The 25229-nt window shown below is 44.7% G+C and overlaps 4 protein-coding genes across 7 annotated transcripts in view; 1 reads left to right on the top strand and 3 right to left on the bottom strand.

Moving 5' to 3' along the window:
• Positions 1–6195, bottom strand: part of hecw2b (HECT, C2 and WW domain containing E3 ubiquitin protein ligase 2b) — a 31285-nt gene extending 25090 nt beyond the window's left edge. The window contains exons 1-2 of one of the 4 annotated variants that reach the window (XM_053616021.1): positions 6069–6186; positions 3567–3666 (exon numbers count right to left, since the gene is read on the bottom strand). The gene's annotated coding sequence lies outside the window, so the exon portion shown is untranslated. Of the gene's footprint in view, positions 1–1145; positions 3535–3566; positions 3667–6068 lie in introns of those variants that run through there. The other 3 variants (XM_053616024.1, XM_053616023.1, XM_053616025.1) reach the window with 3 other exon arrangements.
• A 1493-nt stretch (positions 6196–7688) lies between these two features.
• Positions 7689–15876, bottom strand: gtf3c3 (general transcription factor IIIC, polypeptide 3). The gene is made up of 18 exons (XM_053615140.1): positions 15054–15876; positions 14244–14328; positions 13761–13987; positions 13368–13491; positions 13049–13240; positions 12807–12972; positions 12580–12727; positions 12324–12474; positions 12143–12243; positions 11100–11271; positions 10229–10431; positions 10016–10117; positions 9759–9894; positions 9366–9591; positions 9037–9227; positions 8509–8633; positions 8125–8277; positions 7689–7934 (listed from the first exon to the last, which is right to left on the bottom strand). The coding sequence occupies exons 1-18, from the start codon at positions 15153–15155 to the stop codon at positions 7812–7814; spliced, it is 2727 nt and encodes a 908-aa protein (XP_053471115.1). The 5' UTR covers positions 15156–15876; the 3' UTR covers positions 7689–7811.
• Positions 15877–16010: 134 nt separating this feature from the next.
• On the bottom strand, positions 16011–20234 carry fastkd2 (FAST kinase domains 2). Its single transcript, XM_053615141.1, has 12 exons — positions 20164–20234; positions 19218–19860; positions 18769–18875; positions 18333–18441; positions 18113–18236; positions 17892–18031; positions 17618–17790; positions 17021–17184; positions 16676–16900; positions 16536–16584; positions 16306–16420; positions 16011–16151 (listed from the first exon to the last, which is right to left on the bottom strand). Exons 2-12 carry the CDS (start codon positions 19818–19820, stop codon positions 16035–16037), a joined length of 1926 nt encoding a protein of 641 aa, XP_053471116.1. The 5' UTR covers positions 19821–19860; positions 20164–20234; the 3' UTR covers positions 16011–16034.
• A 100-nt stretch (positions 20235–20334) lies between these two features.
• On the top strand, positions 20335–25098 carry mdh1b (malate dehydrogenase 1B, NAD (soluble)). Its single transcript, XM_053615145.1, has 9 exons — positions 20335–20628; positions 20859–20971; positions 21067–21201; positions 22143–22285; positions 22671–23164; positions 23310–23451; positions 24346–24521; positions 24706–24845; positions 24976–25098. Exons 1-9 carry the CDS (start codon positions 20607–20609, stop codon positions 25042–25044), a joined length of 1434 nt encoding a protein of 477 aa, XP_053471120.1. The 5' UTR covers positions 20335–20606; the 3' UTR covers positions 25045–25098.
• The last annotated feature ends 131 nt before the right edge of the window (positions 25099–25229 follow it).

Genomic DNA, 25229 nt, shown 5'->3' with positions numbered 1-25229 from the left:
CAATCACTGATCACCACTGTTCCCAATAACCAATCACCGATCACCACTGTTCCCAATAACTAATCACTGACCAACCACTGATCACCCTTGTTCGATCACCCACACATCTACGTTTTCTAAACTTCTCTCCTGAGTCCGTGATATATTTTGTTCCCCGACTCCTCACGACTTCACTCTGTCCATGTTCTTGATATAAATAATAATAATAATCTGTTATTTTGTAAACAAAACAAAACCATGTAAATAGCTAGCTTGTGGTGCCATGACCAAATACACATGAACAGCTAGTAAACAGCTGTGTGCCGTGACTCCTCAGTGAACATGCCTACTGGTGATGACATGACAGCATCCGGCACCTTCTAGCGACTTTCCCATGAAAAGTGCTGGCAGAACGACGCAGCAGGAAATGCTCAGTCACACCTGTACGGCATGACGTTATCGGTATACAGTTTTAGGTTTGCGTATCATTGTACCGTCGTCGTCCCTAGCGTGCGCAAAACACGTTTCCTTTTAATCAGCGGTGACCTCTCGCTTCACCTCATTACTGTGCTTATGACATTTATGACTCATCCGGCTTCTGCACCGCATGGAAACAGGAAACTGATTCCAAACAATATCAGCCCACAGAGACGTCGTCTCAGCTATGGACTAAACCGTGTCCGTGCCACCGGTTCTCGTGTAACACGCTGGTTATTAACTCCAAAATGTCATTTTTTAATAATTAACTGCTTTTCACGCAAGACACGGGTGTATTTATTTATCATAAATAAATTCCTTAGCTAGCCCGCTGGGTATGTGAACGCCCAAACGTGCTGCCCAGTCCCAGCCCCAGGTTTCAGTTGCCCAGAATCCTAAATGACCTGGTTAAAAAGTGGTCGCTAAGGCAACGTTAATACAGACACAAACGAGTACAAATTCCCCACATAGTGAACGATGTGGACGTAGCCGTGGTAGCGAAAGCGGGTAGACGGCGTTTTCATGCGAGTGGGTTACGCCGCCCTGTGATGCAGATCGGAAATGCTCGAAAAGATGCTGTTTTTGCGAAAGTCAACAGCAGGGTTTTTTCTCTTCTCTTCCTCTGTTTGAACTAAATTTTTAAATAATAATAATAATAATAATAATAATAATAATAATAATAATCCTACCTCTGTGGCTCCATTCCAATCCCTGCAGCTGTCGCTCACCTACATTAGCTAATGATCTTCCGTCCTGTCCTGCCTGTTAGCGCGTCTCCTCGCGAGGTCACTCGGATGGACGGGCGAGCGAGAGAGCGAGCTCAGCCTCGGCTCGGCTCCGACTAACGCCTCCGCTGAGACATCTTAAAACTCCTCGCCGGCACGATGGGAAGGATGCTAGCACGCTAAAGGCATACTAACACGTGGATGATAAATATTTTTCTTTCTTCACACAGGGTATAACATGTCCAGTAGAATGATATTTGATGCTTAGCCAAAAAAAAAAAAAAGCGACCCCACCTTCTTGTATTTTAATGTGATTTTACAAAGTATTGGCACCCTTTCACGCTTTTTCGAGACGGACCTGTAAACCCCTTTCACAGCCGTACATTTTTTTTCTTCTTCTGTAAAGTTTATACACAAAAGCACTGTGCAGGAACCGTGTTCAAACTCCTGCTATAAATATATATACGTGACCCGGCACATACCAAAAAACCCAAGCTCTTAGGATAACGCATCACACTCTTCAAACTGCCCCAGCTCTGGTTCTCTATCTACCCACACTTTCTATTTATACCCAGCCCAGGGTTGAACTATTTTTAAAAAAAACACAGACAACACACACTATCTCGAGCTCAGAGAAGCCCAGGCACTGACCCATATCTGAAGCCTAAATACACTTGGAGACAAATCTTCCCATTCAGGCATCCAATCACACGAGGTTTTAACCATGATAAAAAGCCATCGAATCAAAAACGACTTCTAGTCATTTCTGCAATAAAAATCACGACTTCCCAGAAAAGCTGACTGTGACATAATTCATCCCAAGTATATCGCTATTACATCGGTCCAATTAAAGGAGGCGTGGCCTTGGTGCATTACACATCCCACTGAAAGGAAAAATAAAATGCTTCAGAAACACGGCCGGCGTTAAGTGACGAAAATGTCGAGGGAAAAAAAAAAGAAAGAAAGAAAGGAATAATCACACACACACACAGAGAGAGAGAGAGAGAGAGAGAGAGAGAGAGAGAGAGAGAGAATGCGTGAGTGTCGGGAGGTTTGAGCGTATGACAATTAAAGGAACAGGACGACGTCATCACCTCAGCGTGCGATCCGTTGCTAACTGTTTCCGACGGAGCAAAATAAGGTCGGACCGGTAGAGCCGCGTAGTTACGAGGTCTATTTCGGTCTACGCGCTATGAGCATGCTGTGGGGACGTCGTGGCGGCGAGCGAGCGAGCGTTCCTGACCTCCTCCTTGTTGTCGCACAGAGCTGGCATTCCGCACGCATTACAACACATCCTGTCAGCGGGGGAAAACACTGAGACCACAGGTTTTTCCTGTGACTACGCTCCTAGAGGCAAGGCAACGCTCAGGATTGCCTTTAGTGTTCTTCGGTGACGTGTACAGTCCGAGGTCACTTAGAGTGCCAGCCTGATAAGTTGCGCGAACCGTTAGAAAGCATCTTTAAAACACGCACACGCCCGAATCTATCGTTCTTGAGCCTCGCTCTCAAAAGTGTGAACTGAACATTTACGGAAGGAGTCTCCAGTGTCGGAGATAAAGTACACCGGGACGAACTACTGTGATAATCGTACTGACAACGCCTCCCATGTGACCGTGAGCGCCGGGTCCTCAGGTGGCCTGATTAAACCGTTGGTCTACGGCGTATTAAGCCACAGCGTGGTGTGTGTCGGGGCAAATTCGGGAGAAGTTTGACACGCCGACCATCATCTATAAACACCGTGACACTCGTTTTACGGAAGACGCGCTCTCTCTAGGCCGTGCTCGTCGTCCGTACGCTCGTACACGGCGGGACGAAAGCGTCGCTCTTCCAGGGGCGCAGCATAAAGAATGGGAACGGAGCCATGTTTCAACGACCACATGGCGTGCAGATGGAGTGAGAACGCAGGCCAATAAATCCACAGGACAATTCGCATCGTTCCAAAGTAAACACCCGGACCAGGACAGGATCAGCGTCGGGATAACGACACCGATGTAAACCTGACACGAGGTCGAACCTTGAGCGGGACCGGTGTCGGAGGAATCCGAAATATAAACAAATACGGACAGTTGGTGGAACTGTAGCCTAAATCTGGATCGCGCAGATGTTCCGCGCAGGAGATACAAGTCCTAGTTTCTTTTTTAAGCACATGCATGAATGTGAAACAGTGGGTGGGGAAGGAAGAGAAAAGAAAAAGAAAAACAAACAAAAAAAAAAAACACGAGTGCGCCATCGTTAGCAGATGCTCGTTCAAGCCGACTTAAACAGGAAGAGATTTATTTATTTATTTTTTTGACAGTTTCTCGTAAACGTCACGGTTGGTGGAATTGTAAATCTTCATCGTGGGGTGCAGAGCGGGAGGTAAAACAAACAGCTTCGACAACTTACCGAAACGACCGCCAAAACGCTTCGGGTTACGTGTTGACGGCACGCCATGTTCGCCGCATCCCGGGTCCACGTTGAGACACATGATCGACGCTAGACGTTGCTAAGAACACAGGCGATAAAAAGAGAAAGGGGAAAAAAAAAATTTTTTTCAATCAGTGATGTTGAACAGAGAAGACGGCGTTTCGCAAAGCTATAAACAAACCATCTTTCAAGTTTAGGAGGGGAATCTTGGCAGTACGGCGTTGAACCTGCGCCAACTTGCTGTGTGATTTGGTATAAATAAACAAGGATAAACGTTTTCCAGAAACTTTTATAGAATGCTGTAACGCTACAGATGGCCACTATTAAAAAGTCCATTTTGGGGGGGGGGGGGGGACCACTTTAGCGAGATGTGGTTTGGCTGCCCGAAGCACAGCGGCCACCCTCCAAGTGCTAACAACGCGCGATGTAACAACACCTGTCGAGCTATCCCTTCACACATGGAGATTTTTGCTCATTTTTCCCTCGGCGTCTACGATGAGTGGAATATTTGTTGAATATCCGTTGTACCAGGATTTTCTCGACCAAACGACGAAAAATACGGGAACAACTTCTAGCAGCGACGTCGTTGAACATCCCTACTAAACTCTAATAACAATAAGAATCGGACGAAATGCTACGTGGCTGGTCTGACGTCTACGGAGGATCGTTTTTGGACACTTTTCTGGCGACGAGCTTCAGAATCTTTAAGGTTGTGACGGGTTTGTTCTTTGAATTCGGCTTGAAAACGTGACCGGCGAATACGCTGCTGCTCTTCGCAATGTCAGTCGAGTAGTGCCGAGTTTTCTGACAAAGTATATGCCGTTGGTGGCTGTGTTTAACTTGGTTGTCGTGTCTTTTCTTTTTTTAGCACGTTGCAGCACTAAGCCGTTTCCTTTGACCCAGGTCAAAGCTTATCTGTTCCGCCGGTGAAGAGTTACTGGGGGGTTCAACTGACGGGTCATGGTTTCAGTTTTAGGCCTGATGGGAAGTTTATTTATGACTTTCTCCAAGTCCTTATAACCCCATGGCCTGTAGCTAGTATCTTTTTTTTTTTTTTTAGCATGTTGAATCAACAAGCATTTTTCCGATTTTTTTTCTTCCCTTGGACGTGTAAGCAATAGCTTTCTCTGGGTGATGAGTGCACATTCCTTCAAATCCACCGCATGTCCCAAAACATCGCCGGAGCTTTTTCTTTCCACCTACTAGCGAACACAACGAGAGCTCTTCAAATATGAATACCTGCCCAACGGAGACCGGGCACGGGGCCAGCATCGATCCACGCCGCGGACGTTTAAGCGAATCTATTAGGACGACGGATATTGGACTGAAAGAGAACCAGGCCACAATAAATAGCAAGAGTTTGAGAGTCTGTAGGACAAATACAGCCATTTCACAGGTATTAAATCAGGACCAGGGATTTAGGAACACGGAGGGGCTCGGTTTCTTTCCTGAGGCACATTTAATAATCAAATTTATTTGCGTAAATCATTCTCAAGGACGTTTCGCGAGAAAATTTACTCACTAATGTGAACCGTCGTCGGTCAATACCGCCGCAAATAAAGAGACAAGAACGTGTTCTCTGGCCGGTTTTCTTCTTCTCAAGATCGTCCGAAAACGGTGGACCATCCCGAACGTGTTCAGGTAACGACTGGGAGCAAGCTAAAAAAAATTTTCACAGACTATAAAAGGATATCTCGAGGAAAAGTACGAGAGTGCAAAGACGATACCGGTTTGTTTGGTACTCTTGGAAGTATTTTGATATTATATCTGAAGGTAGCGAAACAGCCAAAGCAAATAATCAACCGACACTCGAGTCAGGAACAGGATGAGAACCAGGCGTGTGAATGTGAGGTGGTATGGCACTGAGGTGCGAACACAAAACTGACTTTTTCATTGTCTGAACATTTCGGCTGTTCGTGGATTACAGTAGAGCTGAAGCTATAAACAGACATATTGATTGCTTGTCATTAACCATCAGGTGGACTGTGGAGGGGAAATTAAGGCTTTATGGCACCGGGTATTATTACAATCAAATGTATAGTCTACAGATACATTTAACTATCCAACTAATATATATATATATATATATATATATATATATATATATATATATATACATACATATACACACACACACACACACACACACACACATACATTATATATATATATATATATATATATATATATATATATATATATAAACCTGTAGCTTATTGTATCCTCTCAGCAATCCAATTCAACCTAAACAGGTTCATTTGTTAGGTGAGGTTTTGAAAATTAAAATATATTTATAAATTATTTCTATTTAATTATTTATTTTTTAAGCCGTTAAACTCACCACGCGCGCGCACCATTACCTACTGTCATGTAAACGACGGCATCTCCACTGAGGTAAACAACACATTTTTTTTTATTATTTTTTTTTTATACCCAGCGAACACACAAACAACATTTTATAAACACTTAACGTTAACTTACCGTTGTGTGTGTGTAAACGAATAAATAAGGGTCCTCCAAATAGCAGTTACCAAGCAAACATTCGTTTTTTGTTGAGGATAATTTGGTTTTCCCTCTAAATTTGTCTGGCGCTCGAGCCTCTTCTTTCTGGCCTCCCTCAGTGCGCGCGCGGGGTGGGGGGGGTGGGGGGGGTGGGGGGGATCCGCCTCCGCGCTCGCGCACGTTAAAAGGCGTCAGCTGAGGCGACAAAACGACGGTTATTATTATTTTTTTAAATTATTATTTAATTTACATACATAACGGAACGTCCATTGTTTAAGACACTCTCATGCGCATCTGTTGTGTTTATCTACACCGACAAAATAATAATAAAAATAAAAATATATATATATATATCCGTCAATCCATCTGAAGAACCCGTATGTGCGCGTGCGAAAAGAAAGCGTCGAGTGATATTAGAGAGAGAGAGAAAGAGAGAGAGAGAAAGAGAGAGCGCGCAGGACTGTTTCCTCAGCTCCGGTTTCCGTTCTTCCTTTTGTTTTGGAGGTGTGTTCGTCACACAGACCCGGGTTCCAAATCCGACTCAATGATTCCTGCTTCAATCACGATTATTATTAACGACAAAAAAAATTACTACGTCACAAAATATACTAATTTATTATGTAAATTAAATTATATGTTGGAGCGAGGCTGCTAATCAGCTGATTAAAACGATTTAAACAGCTTAATGATGGTGTTTGGAAAACCTCAACCTGGCAACCCTGGTGGAGAACGAGGGAAGAACAAGCTTGGTCGTCCCCCCCCCCCCCAAGCACACCTATTACACCCAGACTTGAACTCCATCTCATTTATTTATTTTAGCCCTGTATTCATGCATATATTTGCATACGAATATTACATGTCACAAAAATGGTGGTTTTTTTTTTTCCCCTTTAAAAGGCACAATAGCTGTTTTAAAATGAACAGTTTTCTTCTGAGGAAACCTGTTGGAAACCTGGAATGGTCCGGAATGATCGTGTTGGTGTAAGCCTCTTGTCAGCCTTTTTATAGACACTCAACAACACTCCTTCACTCCACCTCTATTTCAGTCTGAAATCGGCAAACACCCAGCACAGCCAGGTAATTACCGGTGAAGGAAATTAAGCTGGACACAGAATCACGACGTTTCTCCTGGACAGTTACGTAAACGTAGTCTGTAGGAAGCTTCGAATGGTCCGAACGTCCGGCTTTACATAACAAATCAAGCAAATATGTTTAAATATATATTTTTTCTAAACAAAGAAAAGGGATGCCAAATGCACTTATGACCATCCGGTGACTAGTCCCTTGCTAATGCTAATTCTAGTTGAACCATTATAAGTTCCTGGGGCGGAGCTATGTGCACATGGGTGGGAAGGGGGGCTGGCTCAAGGAGTTAAAATATTTTATATATATATATATATATATATATATATATATATATATATATATATATATATATATATATATATATATATATAAAACTCATCTCATGGTGTAAAAAAAACAAAACAAAACGCCGACCGAGTCCATTAATGTTCTAGGAACTGTGGGAATTTAATGTTTTGAAATCTAGCACCTCCATGTGGTGAAATCCATACATTACTTCCAAACCCCTTAATGTACTGTAGTATCAACAATAATAAACAGCTTTATTAAGGGAAAAAATAGTATTATACAAACATTTTGTTCTCTCTCTCTCTCTCACACAAACACACACACACACACACACACACACACACACACTCAGATAACACAATACGTGTGTATGTAGTAGCGGGCCATTTCCTTGTTGCCACTAGCTTGGTAAATAAGTGAAAGATTGAAGGCGATTTCTCTGCGCAGGTCCACCTGATCGTCCTCAATGCCCTGAAACACAACCGGACAGATGCTCGTATCGTTATTTATTCCATTATCTCTCGTTCACGACATTTATCGCGGTCTTCTCCGTTAGATTATGGTTTTCCTTTCGCTACTTTAATCAAGTTCATTTTACAGCGCTATAGACCTGAGGACAGTAAAACCAACGAGATGCTGTCACTGCTCCTGTTGCACTGACCTCCAGTTTAAGAGGTGGTAAGCTGAGGGCTTTCTGATAGTAGTGGATGGCCAAGTGGGTCAGACTGAGCTGATGCAGAGCACGACCTAAATTATACAAACTCTCCTGACAGTGACCTCTGAACTCCACGTAACGCCACAGGAAGGAGAAACCCTGCACACACACACACAGAAAATATAACTGAAATATAATTTTAATCCATTTGTTCCTAGAATAATTGTGAGCCGTCTAGCGGTCCTAAACCACGACGCTTCCGCCACCATGCATCATAGCGCCACAGTTGTAGTGTTGCTGCGCAGTGCCTTCCGTTTTTGAATTATTCTTCCTCACAGTTCTAGAGATTTCTACAAGCCTTACCAAAACGCGTTCGTTTCAAAGACGTACCTGTAGCACCAACGGGTGTCTCTTTGTGACAAACTTCTGCGAGGCCATGTGGAAGAACGTGAGGCCCACACACAGGCTGTGCAGAGGGTGGCACGGCTGATTCCTGAAGGCCTGCATGTACTGACCTGCTCGCCGGACAAGACAGAGGAACAATTCGAGAATTAGACCGTGTATACCACACTAAATAACTACAGATACGTAAGCAGGAGTGGACAAATTAGTAGCCTGGGCTTTCTGAGATGAGCAGACCTCATGTCCGGGTTGTTATGACTGTTGTTTTTACATCATTTTAAATGAGGTTTATGAAGGAAAAAAAAAAAATCTGTTGAATTGGTCATGTAAACTGCCACAGGATCACGGTTTAATTGCTCAAAGTCCATTTAAACACGTATAAAGCGTCCGTGGAGGCCCTGGAGCGTGAAAACGTACACGGTTGCAGGAACAGAGATGAACGTTCCGCTCATCATCAGTACACAGACGGACAATAAAATGGCCGCCACGTGACTCTTAGTCGTCGCGAGCCGTTACCGAGCGCGTGTTTGAAGGTCCCGGAGACGAGCGACGTGTGGCCGTTGAGCAGGCAGAGCGCGTGGTTATCCGGGTTCTTCAGCATGAGGCGCAGGCAGAAGCGGTGATGGCGTCCATCCTGCGAGTGCAGCGTCACCTGGCTGAAGATGTTCCACAGCTGAGCTCGCTCCACGGTGTACATCAGCATCAACCTGATACAAGCGCGCACGCACACACACACACACACACACACACACACACACACAGAGCTGCTTTAAATGTACTTTTTGAAAGGAACACGTACCGGGTGTAAAACAGGATCGTCTGTATATCCGACGTGAAGCGCTCACCTAACGTAGTCGTACGCTTTTCGGAAATTGCGATCCAGGAAGGCGGCGCTAAGGCCCAGGTACTCGAGCTCTTTGCGTTTGACGCGATCGTCGTAGAACGAGTAGAACTCGAGCGACGAGTCGACGAGGAGCTCGGCCTCGGTGAAGCGTTTCTCCTCGCACAGTACGTCGAGGCAACTCAGCAGCAGATTCCACCAGTCCTCCCGAGACAGCACGCTTGTTTTTCCTACGTGGAAACAAAATAAATAAATAAATAAATAAATCTTTACGCTCCCTCACGAGACTGACAAAAGCTCCTTTCGCAATCATTATCGTTCATCACGAAATTCCAATCAAGACATATCACTATCGGAAGCAAAAGGAAGTCGGGCGCCACGTACAACCACGGCTAACCTGTCACGTCCAAGTAAGCCGCTTCCTGGTCCTCGATTTCATCCAGCATGTTCTTGGACACTCTGATAAGGCGCAAATGCCTGGTCCCGGAAGACGTGTCAGCGATCAGGCACACCCGAGCTCTTACCATCGCCACCTACAGGACGGGAGAAGAGCCGCGAGTCTTAAAAGCCCAAAAATCTTGGGCATGGTGGAGCTTTTCGAAGCACGTACAAGCTTCTGTCAAGTACACGAAGAACGAAAGCATAGAGGCAAACCTTAAGCAGCATGGACAGCATGGTCAGCAGGGTGTCTATGTAGTCGTCGGTTCGGCCTTGCGATCTGAGAAGTGTGGAGCGGTGCAGGAACAGCTTCAGCTCCTGAAACCACACGTTACACACCCTGAACGTCAGGTAGGAAACGCTGAAGAGTTACGCAGGATAAACATACATTAAGTGCAACCCAAAACATATTCACGGCGGGACACGGACCTGCTGGGCGGCTGAGGAGTCTTGAGCCAGCGTGTCGGGGTCGTACATGGGCTCCAGCGCTTTGAGGGCAGAGTCGGGTCTACCCAGCTGCTGCTGCAGCGTGGAGAGAGCCAGACGTGCCTCCAGATGCAGAGGCGCCATCTCCACCACCTTACTGTAGCTCTTAGCAGCCACCTCTAAATGGCCAAGGGCCTTCAGACACTCTGAAAACAGACACGATGAAAGAAAAAAAAGCATTACACTCATTCACTTATCGTATACTGAAATTACACCAAGCCCCGTTGATCATTTCGACTAATTGACTAATAAATAACACGTAATACAAGACGTTTAACCCAAAGATATGGAGGCAAAATGATAAGATGAGGAGGCTAAAGAACCAAAGACATGGAGGCTTAAACAAAATACAAGGAGGTGACATGAGAGACAAGGAAGCTGAACAAGTGACGAGGAGTCTGAAGGAATGAGGCGAAATAAAAGAAAAGGAGAGTGAACGAAAGAGAACAAGGCTAAACCAAAAAACAAGGAAAGCGAAAGAAGGAAAGCGGGTAAAACCGAATCTAAACAAAACACACACAGTCCAAAAAACAGGCGGGAAGGAGAACGGAAGACAAAACAGTCTAAACAAAAGAAGATACAATAAGAACAAAAATAAAAAGGGGAGGGGAAGGGGAAGAAAGGTAAATGAAGGACAAATGAAAAAGAAACACGAGGAAACAAAACAAAGGCCAAAACAAATTGAAAAAGTAAAAAAAAAAATGGTAAGGCTAAAGAAAAGAGGAGGCAAAAGGGCAAGAGTGGGAACCAGGCAAGATGTGGCCAAACGGAAACAGTTAAGAAACCAGTCAAAGGAACAGATACACATGCGTACCTGCATGTAGGAGCCACACTACGGCGAGGTCGTATCTCTCGGAGCAGACGAGCGCAGCGAGGAGCGGCAAGGCCGAGCCGTACTCGCCCACGTCCATGAAGGCCTCAGCCACGTCCAGATAGAGATCACCCAACTCCTCCGGACTCTGCTCCATCATAGACGTCACCATTGGCTGCAGAGAGCACAAGCACGAAGGGTCACGACCTACAAACAAACAATCTCCACCCCTCTATATACAGTCACCTGATTTATTAAGCTAGAAGCGTAGAGAATACGCATGCAGACATCAGCTAGTGTCTGTAAGTTGTACAATATTCACTGCTACTCTGGAGCAACCGAAGGTCCTTCTGGGAAATCAACAAAACCTATCCTGCCCTATCCGATTCCATTCTGAATAATTCTTTCCCTCCATATCATATCCAATATCCAATGTTCCATCCCTTTACATACTATTCCGTTTATCATATTCCATCCAATCCCGTCCAACCGTTTCCCCATCCCATTCTATAGTCTCCTATCCATCATATCCCATCGTATTCCTTCCAATCCCATCCCTGGCTCATGCTATCCATTCCCCTTGTGTCATATCCCATCCCATCCATTATAATCCCATCCCAACAATCATATTCCATCAAATCCCATCCCATCCTCCTGTATCCAATCCAATATCATTCCATCCAATTATAAACCATATAATTCACCCTACAACTTCCAATCCGTTCCCATCCAATCCTTTTCACACTATCTTATCACACACCCTAACACCATCCATCTCAATCCATCCCCTGGATGTGTTCATATCACATCCTAGAGTATCCAATAATATCCCATCACATCCAACGGTAACCAACACTATGCCATTCTGTCCAATTTGTCATGTTCCACTCCAAATGCCATATCATCCCATTCCATCCCTTCATATCACATCCCATCTAATCCTACCCCCCAACCCCCTAGAGAATCCCATCATACTGTACCCTAACCAGTCCCAATCCCATTGGATCCCATTAGATCTGAATATTTCTCAAAATGTCTGAACTCACATTCAAAGGTTTGAAGACATTTTGATGGATCAGACACACCATGAGCTTCACCCTGATATCTATAGGAACGTCATCGGGCACCACCACCTCCAAAACGTCTCCTACGGAGAGCGAAGAGCAGGTTCAAACACAACAAAGTCCAATCTCAGGGGCTAAACAGGCACAGTTAAAGAAAACTCACCGCTTTTAGAATTTGTCAGATCATCATCAGGTCTCTCACTTTTTGCTTCCGTAGTCTCACTCGTGTCCTCTTCCTTCACTTCCTCCCGAGTCTCCGTTTCCTTCCTGTCCGCCTCTCTTTCCAGTACGATGCCGCAAAACTTGATCAAGACCTAAACACGATAAACGCTTATATATCAAACAAATAAATACATAAACAAATCAATCAGTCAAGGTCTTGATGCCAGGAAATCCAACACGTCTAAGCGAGTCCTCACCTCTAAGGCTTTGTCGTACTGATGGTTAGCTATGAAGAGCTCGGCCGCCATGTTGACACACTCGTGCGTGACCAGCTCGGGATGCCTGGACAGAGCCTCTTCCATCACGCCGATAGCTGAGGGCAAGTCGCTGCTCTCGTAGTAGCTCCTAATCTCACAAACACACGTTACTTCTAAAAGCCGTTCCAGGTACCAGTTTGTACCCCAGTCGTAACTGCGTGACGTACTTAGCCATGTCGCGCGACAGCTGCATGAAGTGCTCGCCGTCAGTAGGGGGCAGCAGAGTGAGGATGCGCCGGTAGCCGTCCATGGCCTGCTTGTGCTCGCCCACCTGCTCGTAGAGGCTTGAGCGCTCCCACAGGTAGCGCACGTTACTCTGGTCGTATTTAAGCGCTGCAAGGACACACGGATGCTTAAGACTGCGTACAAGCACGTGACAATACCGCACACAAATCAGCTCAGTCCTGACCTTTGCTGTAGCAGATGATGGCCTGTTTAACGTTCTCCCGCTCCAGCGACATGTCGGCCAGCTTCAGCCACTCGTCGCAGTCGCTCGGGTTGAGGTGCGCGGCGATCAGGCCGAACTGCAGCGCCTTCTCCGAGTCCCCTTGATCCTCGTAGATCATCGCCAGAGTAGAGAACGGCTCATACGCCAGAGGAGCTACGACACGCAAAAAAACGGGATGTCGTTCAAGTAAATCGAGAAACCGGAAAGCGTGACACCTTCCGACCAATCAGGTCTGAGCAGCCGATTTGAGTATATTCGCTGTGGTATGAACCCGACTCACCTTGGCGGATGATCTCCATGCACATCAGGACTGCGTCATCCTTCTCGCCGCGAGCGTAGCGGATGTTAGCCTCGCCCATCAGGCCTCGGAGGGCACGCGGGAGCTTACTGCGGGATCGCCTTTCCTTAAATAGTAAAAAAAAAAAAAAAATGAATACACAAACAAACAAACCTGTTATGGGAAACTGGGCGGCGCGGCGGGGCGGAGTGATACACAAGCAAAGTACACAAGCAAACAACGTTTCTGCTTTGACGAAGGCGGCAGAAAAGAGACTTTCGGATGCAGTGAGACGCAGCGAGAGTCGATTCGCAAACGGTTTAGACGTGAAACGTTCCTAGTGCTTCGGCTCAATAATAAAAGATGACGCGAGGGATTTTTACAAGCGGGACGCACGTTCATCATCTTCTTGTTTTCCCGGTTCAGCTCCATCTCCAGAGCGAACACGTCCCCTGGGGTGACCTCGCTGCCGCCGCCTCCCCCAGCGCCGGTGCCTGTGTAATGCTCCCCGATGTCTTTCCACTCCGCGTCGCCGTCGTCCTCGTCTTCGTCGTCCAGGTCCTCGTCGTCCTCCCCGAGCATGGAGGCGAAGGCTTTCTGAACGCACGGGCTGACTCCTTCTTCTGCGACAGGGACAGTTGGGGGGGGGGGGGGACAACAACCACAACACAGTGGATATAAAACTAAGTCATTCCTAAACAATGTTACAGAGTAATGACCTATATGACGTGTTGAACGTGTTTTTAAAACCATTCTGATTTAACCCAAAGATCTGTACAGTAAGACACTGATGAATGATATTTGATTACACAGGTAAGAAGAAGGTGAGAGTGTCTGTACTGAACGTCAGCACGTCAGTTCTCGCTGTGGTCTCTGTACCTGCGGGCTGTTTGCGTGTCTGCTTCGACGTGCTCGGAACGGCGGCGTCGTTCTCATCGGAGGCGTCTCCTCCGTCCTCCTGGACCTGAAACACGAAAAGATCTCATGTTTATCATTTTTTTACTAAGCCGCATAGAAACAGAATGATACAACTCTACAGACTCGGTGTATGACCGTGACACGGATTTTTTTGTGGGGTTTTATTTATTTATTACATTTTCGTATTAGAATTACTCCGTGCGAGCTTTTTAAAAATGTTCTTAAGACTGAAATGAAGATTTATACAAAGGGAAAAGGAAAGATCATCTCTCGGAGAGCTCGAATTATTGAGGAAAAGGTCATTTGTTTTCTGTTTGTTTGTTTTTGTTGTACCTTTTTGACTTGCATTGCTTAATGTAAACATATCTGCTTTTTTGGCGATTAAATATCAATGATCTCGATATATTATATAAATATATATGATAAAACTGCAAAGAAATAAATACACTGAATAAAGAAATAAAATATCAATCATGATAAAAAAATATATAGATTATACACATAAATATTTATAATAAAAATAAATATTTATTAGTGACTTGATTTTCAATGAATAAATCAGGGGGGAAATACAAATATATTCAAATTTAAGGTATTTAAAATAGTTCTGTATTCATTTTCTGACACAGAGCCGAATCTTAAACGACACGTTCCTGACTACGTAGTGCACTTCATAGCCGGTGTAAACCGGAGTTTAATCCCCCGTGTAGTGCGCTTAATCTAGGGAACGACATGCTATTTGGAGACCTGACCGAGACGGGTTAGCGTTACCTTTTGCTTCGCTTTTATTCGTTCCTCTCTCCGTCTCTCGAACTCCTCGAAGGAAATTCTACCCTCCAAATAATCATTAAGCTCAGGGCTTGACTCCGACATTATATCGCGAGGTATATTTTATCTCTGTTATGAATTTTCGCTACACATTTAGCTACCTCACGTTCATGTTGCTAGCGAGTTCCGGTTTGTACCACGTGATGCAGTCACGTGTCTTGCTTTGTCCAATCGGAGCGCGCGTTCTTGTTCTTTTTTTTATAGATATGTAGTGGTGCTGTGTTTTCGGATTTTCGTTTTTATTTTTATTATTATTTATTTTGTGTTATTATTTTTATTTTAGTCAAGTTTTTTTTTTACTATTTTAATTTAACATTATTTCATTCACTTAGCACAACATAAAGCACATTCCATTAAAATGCTAAAATAATTGTTAATAATAATTGATTAACTGATTGAGGTCATTATTCTTTAGAATGTTCTTATAAATGTTAGAAATGTCATCAGAATTAATACAAATATCTATTTTAAAATGTCACATTCTCTTTCCTCTTAACTGTCAAGAGTTTAAACGAATGGCGGAAAATGATTCATTCTTTGCAACATGTAGAAAAAACACGCAAAAAGGTCTGAAGAACGATCTCTTCCGTCAGCGAGTCTCTCCTGTACCGAGCCTTTAGAAGGGCAGTTCAAAGCGAGTTACGGAGAAACACATTTACTTCACGTTATCGTAAGCGTCGGGGTTTTTCTTTCCTTCACGTGTTAAAAACAAACAAGCACGTGAAACATGCATTTCAACATGGCAACTCGAGTCAACACACGTGGCATCGTGTGATTGAATTTGGGCTGACGTGAAAATTACTCACGTGGTGGACACAAAAAAATGAAAACACAAACGACTTGAGAGCAGAGACCAAGTGAATTTTTCCAGGGAGACGAAATAAAAACACCACCCGCGTGTTAAAGAAGACGCTACATGTTTAATTATTTCACTTCACAGTCCTGGACACTTTTGAACTTTTCTTGTTCGGGAAAAATGAACTTCTTCAGCAGGTCAGTCCTCTCCTCGGCGCTCTGAGAGACGAGCTCCTGGATCGGCACCTGAAGAAAAGAAAAACGTGATACGAATGCAAGAAACTTCTTCTCTTCTTCCAAGTTTGTTTATTTATTTATTTATTTTTTAAATGAAGATCACCAATGATGACTTTTTTTTTTTCCCCCCATTGTGTAAAATAAAAATAAAACATAAACACACCAGGACCGGTTCATAACCCAGGAGCTTGAGGTGGCGGACGGTTAGCGCCATGGCGCCGACGGGATGAGTCGTACCAAAGCAGAACGAGGTTGGGGAGGCACAGAGCAACGCAATCCTGCGAGAGCAACAATTAAAGAGAGGCATTTAAGTATAAAATGATCTATATATATGACGGGGGGGTCTATACTTATGCAATCCAGCGTAGGTCACAGTTCTCAAGTGAAGGTTACCTCGAGCTTTGCTCTTCGTCTGTGTTCGGAGGCAGTGTGACCACAAAGTCTGGAGGAAAAGAAAAAAAACAAGAAAAGAAAAGACTATTAGATTAGCCCAAAACAAAATGGCCACCGTCTTGATAGTTCCTCCATCTTACCGATGAAGTAGTGACCCTCTTCCACGACGGAGTCCATCACTGTGTCCTCCCCGAGCAGGTTCTTCAGAGCGACGAGAAGCACGGGGTCGATGGGCCGACGCTGCGGAGGGGAGTGGTGGAGGTGCGGGATGGAGGAGACGGAGGGAGGGAGAGCGGGATCATCCAGGCGCAAACACAGATCCAACGTCCGCAGCAGTCGTTCCTGTTGCGCAGAAAATGGACTTTCTACAGATTAGAAATAAAAAAGTGAGAGAGCGAGCGCGCAAGAGAGAGCGAGCGCGAGAGAGATTGAGAGTATTATTTCATCTAGGAAGCTCATCATGCATATTGCGCTCGAGTCCTGACCTTCCTTTAGCAGCTCATCCAGAACTTCCTTTCGGAGCAGCTTCTCCAGGGGAGCCTGAGGGAAGTGTCCGAACACACAAAGGCAGCTGATGGCTTTCAGCAGGTCTGTGCTGGACATCTTGGGCAGGTAGGACTGCAAGCCGTGCGTCACACTCTCCAGAAATCTGAATTTCATATCATGATCATATGACATCAGGATAAAATATATATATATATATATATATATATATATATATATATATATATATATATATATATATATATATATATATATAAAAACAGAAGCTATATTTAAATCTATATTTAGGGGTCCAGGTGAGTTACTGTATTACTAATGCCCACTGGGATGTTTTCCATTTTATTTTGTGCGAGTTTAGCAGATTCTAAAGCACTCATTCAACACTCGAAGTCAATAAGATCACATTTTGACACATTTTGCCTGCTACAGTGCGGAAAGAAAAAAAAAAGAAAAGCCCAAGTGCTTGGACCCCGAAAATCGCTGCAGACTGTAACGTTTACAGTTACAACGAAAGAAGAAAAACGTCTCGGGTGATTTTTCGTAATTCGGTGGATGCTGAGTGAATATTTCAGACTCACGCCTGCTGATTTTCCTTCAGATGGTGGTTGAGGAAGGAGTAGGACTTCAGAACACCCTGCAGGTCCCGGAGCGTGAAGCTGTCCGGTTTCTGGACGATTCTCTCAGCAAACGCGTCCATCAGAGCGACGGGCCGAAACCCAAGTCTCTTAAACTCCAACAGTATCAGCAGCACCTATGACGACATCATCATCATCATCGTTATTATTATTAGCATTAGAATGATCAATAACACGAATCAGTGTCTGTAAACTAACGGCAGGATGAACATCTGACCTGTTTGTTGCTCCACATGGGGAGTGTGCTGGCCAGGTATTCGGACATGGATGTAAAGAGATGCAGGTTCCTGTAGCGGAGATCGCTGCAGGACTTCAGAATCGCCATCAGCCTGGTGAAGGAAATGCTGTGCACGTTCTCTAGAGGGACGAATCACCGGGTTAGGAAAGCATCAACAACAACAACAAATGACGTAAAGACTTCTCATGTCTTCTCTTTACCCGCTAGCTTCTTCCTGCAGACGTCCAGCAGCGGTTTGGAGTTCAGGCGGATGACGGCTAGCGTGTCCAGCATGTACTGCACGTTGAGCAGCGTGAACCGATCCGCCATAGAGAGGGCCTGCTTCTGTACGGCGCAGGAACAGCAGATTTACACAACGATATCATTTCCACGGCATCTTTCAAGCTCTTAATGTCGTAGAAATTCACAAATCGACCAAACCTCCAGCTTCTGCTTGATGGCCGGCGAGGCGTCTTTCCCAAACAGGCGCATGGTGGTGTGTAGAAGCATCACGCTCTGGATGGTAGGAATCCGATCCTCCAGTATAAGCCTTGAAGGAGCAGAGGGTCATTAAAAAAAAAATTTAGAGAGAGAGAGACGTGAACAGAAATTGTACTGTAAACAAAACAAACCACACACGAATTGCTTTTCTTTTCTTTTTTTAACTGGGAGGCGGGGCTAATTTCTGACCCAGAAAAAACTAGTTGATAATCAGCCAAATCTACTTACTGCATACCAATATCATTAATGACCTTTCATTTTTTTTCCCCTCTAAAACGCCTTCGAAAGATCTCATTATTACCGATCCAGGAATTACACCTTTACAAACGACAAACCGCAGCTTTAAAACATTCTAAGAAACGATTACGAGTCATACTTTAAGCCCTGTTTGAGCGCATCGGCGTTTTTGCTGCTGTCCATCTCCGAGAGGCAGGAAGCCAGGACCGAGAGCGCCTTCTCGTTTTCGAACTCGTTCAGGCGTTCCTGGAGACACACGAGATCAAAATCAGACAAACTCGGGTTACTCCAAAAATGCGAGCGATAACAGGAAATCGTTTCGTGCGACGTCCCAGAATATCGGACGGACGCGAAACACGGCCGTCCGTTTGCCGCTCGGCGTCCTCGCTTCGGAGTCCAGATTAGATTTTGATCGTCGTTTTACGACCAACGTTACCAATGGTTGAGCGTTTGAGGGGGTTCGAGGGTCTTGTTCAAGAGAGTGCACCCACAACTAAGAGGGACGTGGAGAGAACGTCTCGGTGGTTTAATGCTTTGGCTGCTGGTTGTGAGATCAAATCCCAGAGCAAGAAGCGTAAATGAACAAACCTGGATGACACGGAGTAGAGTCTGCACCACGAGGCTGCTCTGAGAGACTCCGAGCTTGACCAAACCCAGCAGAGTGAACGCCAGGCTGTGGCAATGCATGCGCGGCGCGTTTGTCCTGGCACTGTGGCACAGCTTTTCGAAAGCCGGGTGCTCTGCCATGAGCCGGAGCTCCCAGCGCCGTTGCTCCTCTGACATCTTCTTGGTCGTGTGCCACATCCGGGTCAAGCTGTTGCTGATGCACCGGTGCTCTACGCCGCACCGATCCACCAGATCCAACACGTCCGAAGGCGACCCGCACTCCTGGAGCTCCTGGTAGAACGTGGGTCTCTGTTCCATCTTCGAGGCTGCCGGGTCAGGACCTCGCAGGCTTAAGGTTAGACTCTCCGTCCGCTCGTCGTAACTCAACGTGCGGGTTTCTTGTCGGCAGAAACATCTAACGCTGTGAAACGCCGCGACTTGTAACGTCCTCCCAGTGCGCACTAAACATGGCGTTGTGGAATTGTGAATCTGGACGGCGGTCCTGTTCCGGTTAAGCCTTGCAAATCTCCCCAAGATGGCAGCAAACCTGAACATCTCACCTGACCTCATGAGGAACACATTCATACTGAAGATGAAAACCAATCCAAATACAGTACAACAGGACCTGAGAATAAAAAGTAAACAAATAAAATGAATATTTGTTAACATTTTGGTCATTTAAAAAAAATAATAATAATAAGTCACATTTATATAATTCCTGTTAATCACCTTCATTACCCAAACAACACTGCTTTACCCAATGACAAGCCATACAACTAGTTAGCTGGTTAGCTCTGACGGCTAATTAAAAGACTCCAGAGTCTCCTAACATACAACATGTACCACAATATAACTGGTTAATTCCTAAAACACACATCACAACACAATAAACCTGTCCTAAATGCTTATTTCAGCACACCGAGCTTACCCTTCACTGTGTTATCCGCCCTCCATCGCTTTCACACATGGAGACACCGGTTGAATCCCAAACGCGTCTGTAAAGCAAAACGAGTGCACTACGTCATCACGACATGTCCTACCATACAAAGCGCGCCTACGTAGTGAGCACTCAGGGATTTGTAACGCAACCAGTGGCCATTTTCTTGTGCTTCCCGAAATCATTTCCGACCTCACGCAAGACGACTGAAAAAGAACGAAATCAAATCGTTGTAACATAAAACAGCAAATTATAGTATAGTTGTGAATATATAAAATAACGAGGGCTGTATTTGTTAATTTGTTTATTCATTTATTTGATTTAAACGACGCGTTTTAACAGTATAACGTGACACTACGACGTGAAGTGTTTCCAGCCGAACGCTTTCTGTGTACCACCAGCGGTCGCTTAGCAACTGTTGTGTACTAGGAATCATGGCTAAGTTTGTTCTAGCAGGTTGGACTGATATCTGGTTTAAATTGTTAACTGTAGTGATTTGTTGTTGTTTTTTCCTCCACTTTAAAAAGTCAAATATATTAGATGTCTTTTTTTTTTTATGAGAGTTCTAAAATTGTAATTATGATAATCAATTTGAATGAAACTAAAGAAGATTTGGAAGCCATTTTGTTATAAAATCTTTATGTCTGTTAAATGCCTTTGCTCTGATTCTGTATTCTTCTGGACAGGAAAGGCGGATTGTCCTTATTACGCCAAAGCCGAGCTTCTAGCAGATTTGCTGCAAAGCATCCTGCCTGATTTCTGCATTCACAAAATCTGTATGCTGCCCAGTGCCTGGGAGGTAGAGACACACCCCAAACCTCACACTGCAGCCATGTTTCACTCCGTGTCTTTATTTAAGGAGAGTGTGTGTGTATGTGTAACTCTACCTGTCAGAGCTGGCTTGAAGACACTTGCTCATCCAATGGCTGGAAGCACACGAGCAGCCCCATGGTGTGGAGGGAGCTGACTGACCGTGGAGGAAAGGGCATGCTGCTTGGGGGATTCAGTGATTTTCTCGAATATGTGCAGGTATTATCAATAAAGAGCTGGAACAAGAACTTTAGAAATATTCCTCCTTTACAGAAAACTTCCCATCAGTGAAAATTACAATAATGAGACCAATTTACGTATGGATTTATACACATCACAGGGTATGTTTCACACAGATTTGACATTTATTTTCACGTTTCTTCATCATTCGCTTATTTCCAAACATCACTTTTACAAAATGTACTTATTTCACCCCCCCACCCCACCCCAATCCGTTTATTTTCTCATGATTATTTTTCATATGAATCATTTCCACAGAATTCTTTTTTTTGTTGTAAAAGATTCTATTTTCACGTGATTCCTTCCACATGATTCTTTTTTTCCATGATTCATTTTATTCAAACGTGATTAAATTTTCACACCAATCAGTTCTTCATTTATTTTTTTTTCCCCCAGAATTAATTTATTTTCACAGTACAATTTTTTTTACACGAATCATTTCCCCAAATGATTCATCTACTTTCACGATTCACTTATTTTTCACTTGATTTTGCACATTTGTTTACTTTCAGTGATTCATTTTTTTCAAGATTGTTTTATTTTCACATAATTTGACACTATGCAAATGTGATTATCAAAATAATAATTTTTTTTATGACACGATTCGTTTATTCCCTCATGATTCATTTCTACTGAAACATGATTCTTTTCATTTGGTTCTTTCTCACCTGATTCGGTTATTCGTTTACTTTCATGTGGCTTTATTAACCCATACATGATAATACATGATGGATAGATAGTTGCTCGTAATCACATCACTCACGTGAAATCCGTGTGCTTGGTTTCGATCGTTTTTTTGTTTTGTTTTTTTTAAAGTGAGGGTGTGTAAACTTTTGCACTGCATGTGCAAGTACATTTCAGTGGATAGGGATTTAAAAGCTTTGAACCATTCTCTGTGCATGAATCAACGTCTCTCTCAGGGCTACTACGGTATCACGTCAGACATGGGCACGGAGCTGATGCTGAACATCGCAGCAGAGAATCTTCGGGCAACGGAACTACGCCTTTGGGATGAAGAGAGACGACGCCAACTCCACCAGTCGTTCCACATCTGGATCAGCGGGTGAGAATTCGCCGTGTTGCTTTTTACGGCCATGTTCTCTTTTCTATAGTAACACAGGGCCTTGTACACTGGACGCGTCACGTCATGTCACCTATAAATGACTCATAATAATAAACCTAAAATATATGTTGTTATTTAAAATCGCAGCGTAAGAGGAATCAAACACTTCAGGATGTACCGTTATAGGAAACTGATCAATTTCAGTAACCGTGCTTCATCACGCCAAGCCGTCGTTAATTATTTTCCTCTTAACAGGACGTCCCCACGTGTGTGACCGAGAGCATGTAGTAACACATCATGTTATTTTTACCTTGTTCCTCCCACGAGCTGAAAATCACCTCAAACGGATGTGTTAGCGCTCTACTAACAGCACGTATCTGTGCAGTGCTCTAAACCCGATCTGCAACCACCTCATCCCATCGCTCTTCACGTCCGGCGTATTCGCCGCCGTCCCCACCGTCAGCCTCCACCTTTTGGACGCAGACGCCAGTGAAGACTCCCTGTTGGCTCTTAAAATGGAGGTCGAAGACATGGCTCTGCCTCAGCTCCACGAAGTCACCGTCCACTCGGACCTGACGGTGGCGTTCCGGGCGGCCGATCTGATCGTTCTCCTGGACGAGCGGGGACCGAACGAGGACGCGGAGCAGCGTCTGAGCCGAGTGGTGGAACGATTAGATCGCTACGGACGTCTAATCGAGGACAACGCGCACAGAGATCTACGAGTGCTGGTGGCAGGAGACGTCCACGTCAACTTGAAGTGCGGCCTGCTGATCGAGCGCGCACCCTCCGTGGATCCACGGCGCTTCGTGGCCATCGCGGCGCAGCTGGAAGGAGAAGCGAGGACTCAGCTTGCAGTGCAGCTGTCAGTGAAAAGCCACGGTGAGAACAATTCCAGCTCCATTCGTTAAAAACGTTATATATGTAGTTAACAGGTGCATTTGGTAGGATGGTTAAGTAGGCGGGGTCAACTTCTGAGCCCCTCCCCCAGCCACTTTGATGATTAAAAACGTCTTTCCGATCTCAGATATCACCGACGTCATCGTCTGGGGAAACATCAGTGGTCGTTACCACGTCGACCTACAACGAGCGAAGGTTTACAGATACAAAGGTGCCATCTGGGGACCTGCAGGATTCTCTCAGAACATCCTGGAGATCGTTTACGATAGGTAAGGAGTAAAACGACGGACAGACCTGCAGGGGTGTGGGCAAAATTTTCACAACGGGGTGGCCAGGTTTGGCCCAACGACTACCCTGGGGTGGCAATCTAGGGCAAGATCCGTTTGTTTAAACGTTTAAGCGAACATAACATTACGCTACTTATGAAGTACGTTAGTGCTACATGTTCAATATCATTAGCTAACGGTAGCCACTAACGAACTGGAAAAAAAAAAAAAAGTAATGTTATGCTGCTGAATAATGACCATCGTTGACAAAAGTTTGCACACCCCTGCGCTTCTCTCTTTGTGGTCAGGGAACACTTCGGTGTAAACTTTTTAAGCTTCTTCCTGCACGATATTACACTCGTTGACGGATCCTTAGCTTTCATATTTGTAGTGCGCGTGCTGTTATTATTCGAACGAGCCTATCACAGCGACATTTACCAAGTTGTTCAGTTGCACGTCGTTTGTCGGGCCACCCCTTAGCTCCGCCCATGGGAAAAGTGTGGAAGCTGGTTGATTTACTTGATATTTGGGGACTTGGTTAAGACATTAATCTTACCCTAAGCCTAAGTCTAATTGGTCCGTGTAAAGGGTAGTCTAAGGAAAACACACACACACGAAAGGTGGTGATCATGAACAAACTCATTAAATAATTCAAAAACTCAAGTGGCGCGTGATTGCCCGTGATCTCTGGGTAGGAGGGGCACACTCTCTTTCCCTCGTCAATCACAGCAAGGCTAGCCAATCGCGAGCGTCTGTGCGGTCACGTGTGCAGAAGAGGGCGGATAGCGCGTTCCTCCGAGTGTGCTACGCCGCGGCTTCAGCGGACGCACCCGATCATGCGACCTTCACGCTCCTTTCCCACGTGTTAGTCATCATACCGATAATCTCTCCTGACAGAAAATGGCTGGAGAATGACTTCCAAGGCTCGGTCAGCTCACGTCGAAGTGCCATTTCTCTCAAGACGAACAGGCCTGCAGCTATTTCTGCAACCCGAGGAATCATTACAGCTCTGAGCGCATGGATCAACGATTCCTCTCCTCAGGAGATCTTCTCACTGGGTGTGGTCAGTACAGGTACGTCCATCCAGTCAGGTCAAAACAATGGGGGTTTTTATTCCTTACATAATGGGACTGGATAATAGTAATAGTAGGGGCAGCGGGGGGGGGGGGGGGGGGTTTCTACTTCAAATATACAGTATAAAAATCAAAATACACTTTCCCACCCCATCACACATGTACCCTTTCTGATCATCTTTAGGGCACTTCGGTATTCCTGTCGGTCTCGTTTTTTGCGTTCCCGTGACCTTCGAGAAGGGCGAGTGGTCGGTGTGCGCGGACATCGTCGTCACCGAAGAGCTGCGGGGGAAACTGGAGGCTGCTGTTAACGAGATAACAGCGGTGAGCACAGGACAAGCCAGAAATAATAATAATAATAATAATAATAATAATAATAATAATAATCACTGAAGAGGAGTGAATGATTTAGCAGTTAATTGCGTGTATCCTGTGCACTTTTTTTTACGTGTAGGAGAAGTCCACTGCAGACAGAATAAGGACGAAATCATCTCTCACTTCTTATTCAAATTCATCACAATAAAATGGAACGATTTGTTTGTCATTTTTAAATCTAAATAAATGTATCTAAAAGTCATTTATTGTTTATTAATCTCTTTCATTTTAAATGGCAGTTTATTTAGCGTAATTGTGTTCATTATGTATTAAATGCAGGTGGTGTTCACCACGTCAACGGCCCAAAATGGCCGCTCGTAAAGTCAGTTAGCG

This window comes from Ictalurus furcatus, chromosome 26 (genome assembly GCF_023375685.1).
Source record: "Ictalurus furcatus strain D&B chromosome 26, Billie_1.0, whole genome shotgun sequence".
Classification (NCBI taxonomy): Eukaryota; Metazoa; Chordata; class Actinopteri; order Siluriformes; family Ictaluridae; genus Ictalurus; species Ictalurus furcatus.
This window is presented reverse-complemented; position numbering and strand designations above follow the sequence as displayed.

What these genes read in the sequence shown, in the direction of transcription:
- mdh1b (XM_053615145.1), top strand. Translation starts at nt 20,607, where the DNA reads ATGGCTAAGTTTGTTCTAGCAG. An exon ending in ACTGGGTGTGGTCAGTACAG is followed by an intron (nt 24,522 to 24,705) that starts GTACGTCCATCC and finishes GATCATCTTTAG; the next exon opens with GGCACTTCGGTATTCCTGTC. An exon ending in CTGTTAACGAGATAACAGCG is followed by an intron (nt 24,846 to 24,975) that starts GTGAGCACAGGA and finishes TTTTACGTGTAG; the next exon opens with GAGAAGTCCACTGCAGACAG.
- fastkd2 (XM_053615141.1), bottom strand. Translation starts at nt 19,820, where the DNA reads ATGAATGTGTTCCTCATGAGGTCAGGTGAGATGTTCAGGTTTGCTGCC. An exon ending in AGAGGGTCACTACTTCATCG is followed by an intron (nt 16,585 to 16,675) that starts GTAAGATGGAGG and finishes CTTTTCCTCCAG; the next exon opens with ACTTTGTGGTCACACTGCCT. An exon ending in TGGGTTATGAACCGGTCCTG is followed by an intron (nt 16,152 to 16,305) that starts GTGTGTTTATGT and finishes TCTTTTCTTCAG; the next exon opens with GTGCCGATCCAGGAGCTCGT.
- gtf3c3 (XM_053615140.1), bottom strand. Translation starts at nt 15,155, where the DNA reads ATGTCGGAGTCAAGCCCTGAGCTTAATGATTATTTGGAGGGTAGAATT. An exon ending in ATGTCTTCAAACCTTTGAAT is followed by an intron (nt 11,272 to 12,142) that starts GTGAGTTCAGAC and finishes TGCTCTCTGCAG; the next exon opens with CCAATGGTGACGTCTATGAT. An exon ending in GGCTTACTTGGACGTGACAG is followed by an intron (nt 9,592 to 9,758) that starts GTTAGCCGTGGT and finishes GTTTCCACGTAG; the next exon opens with GAAAAACAAGCGTGCTGTCT.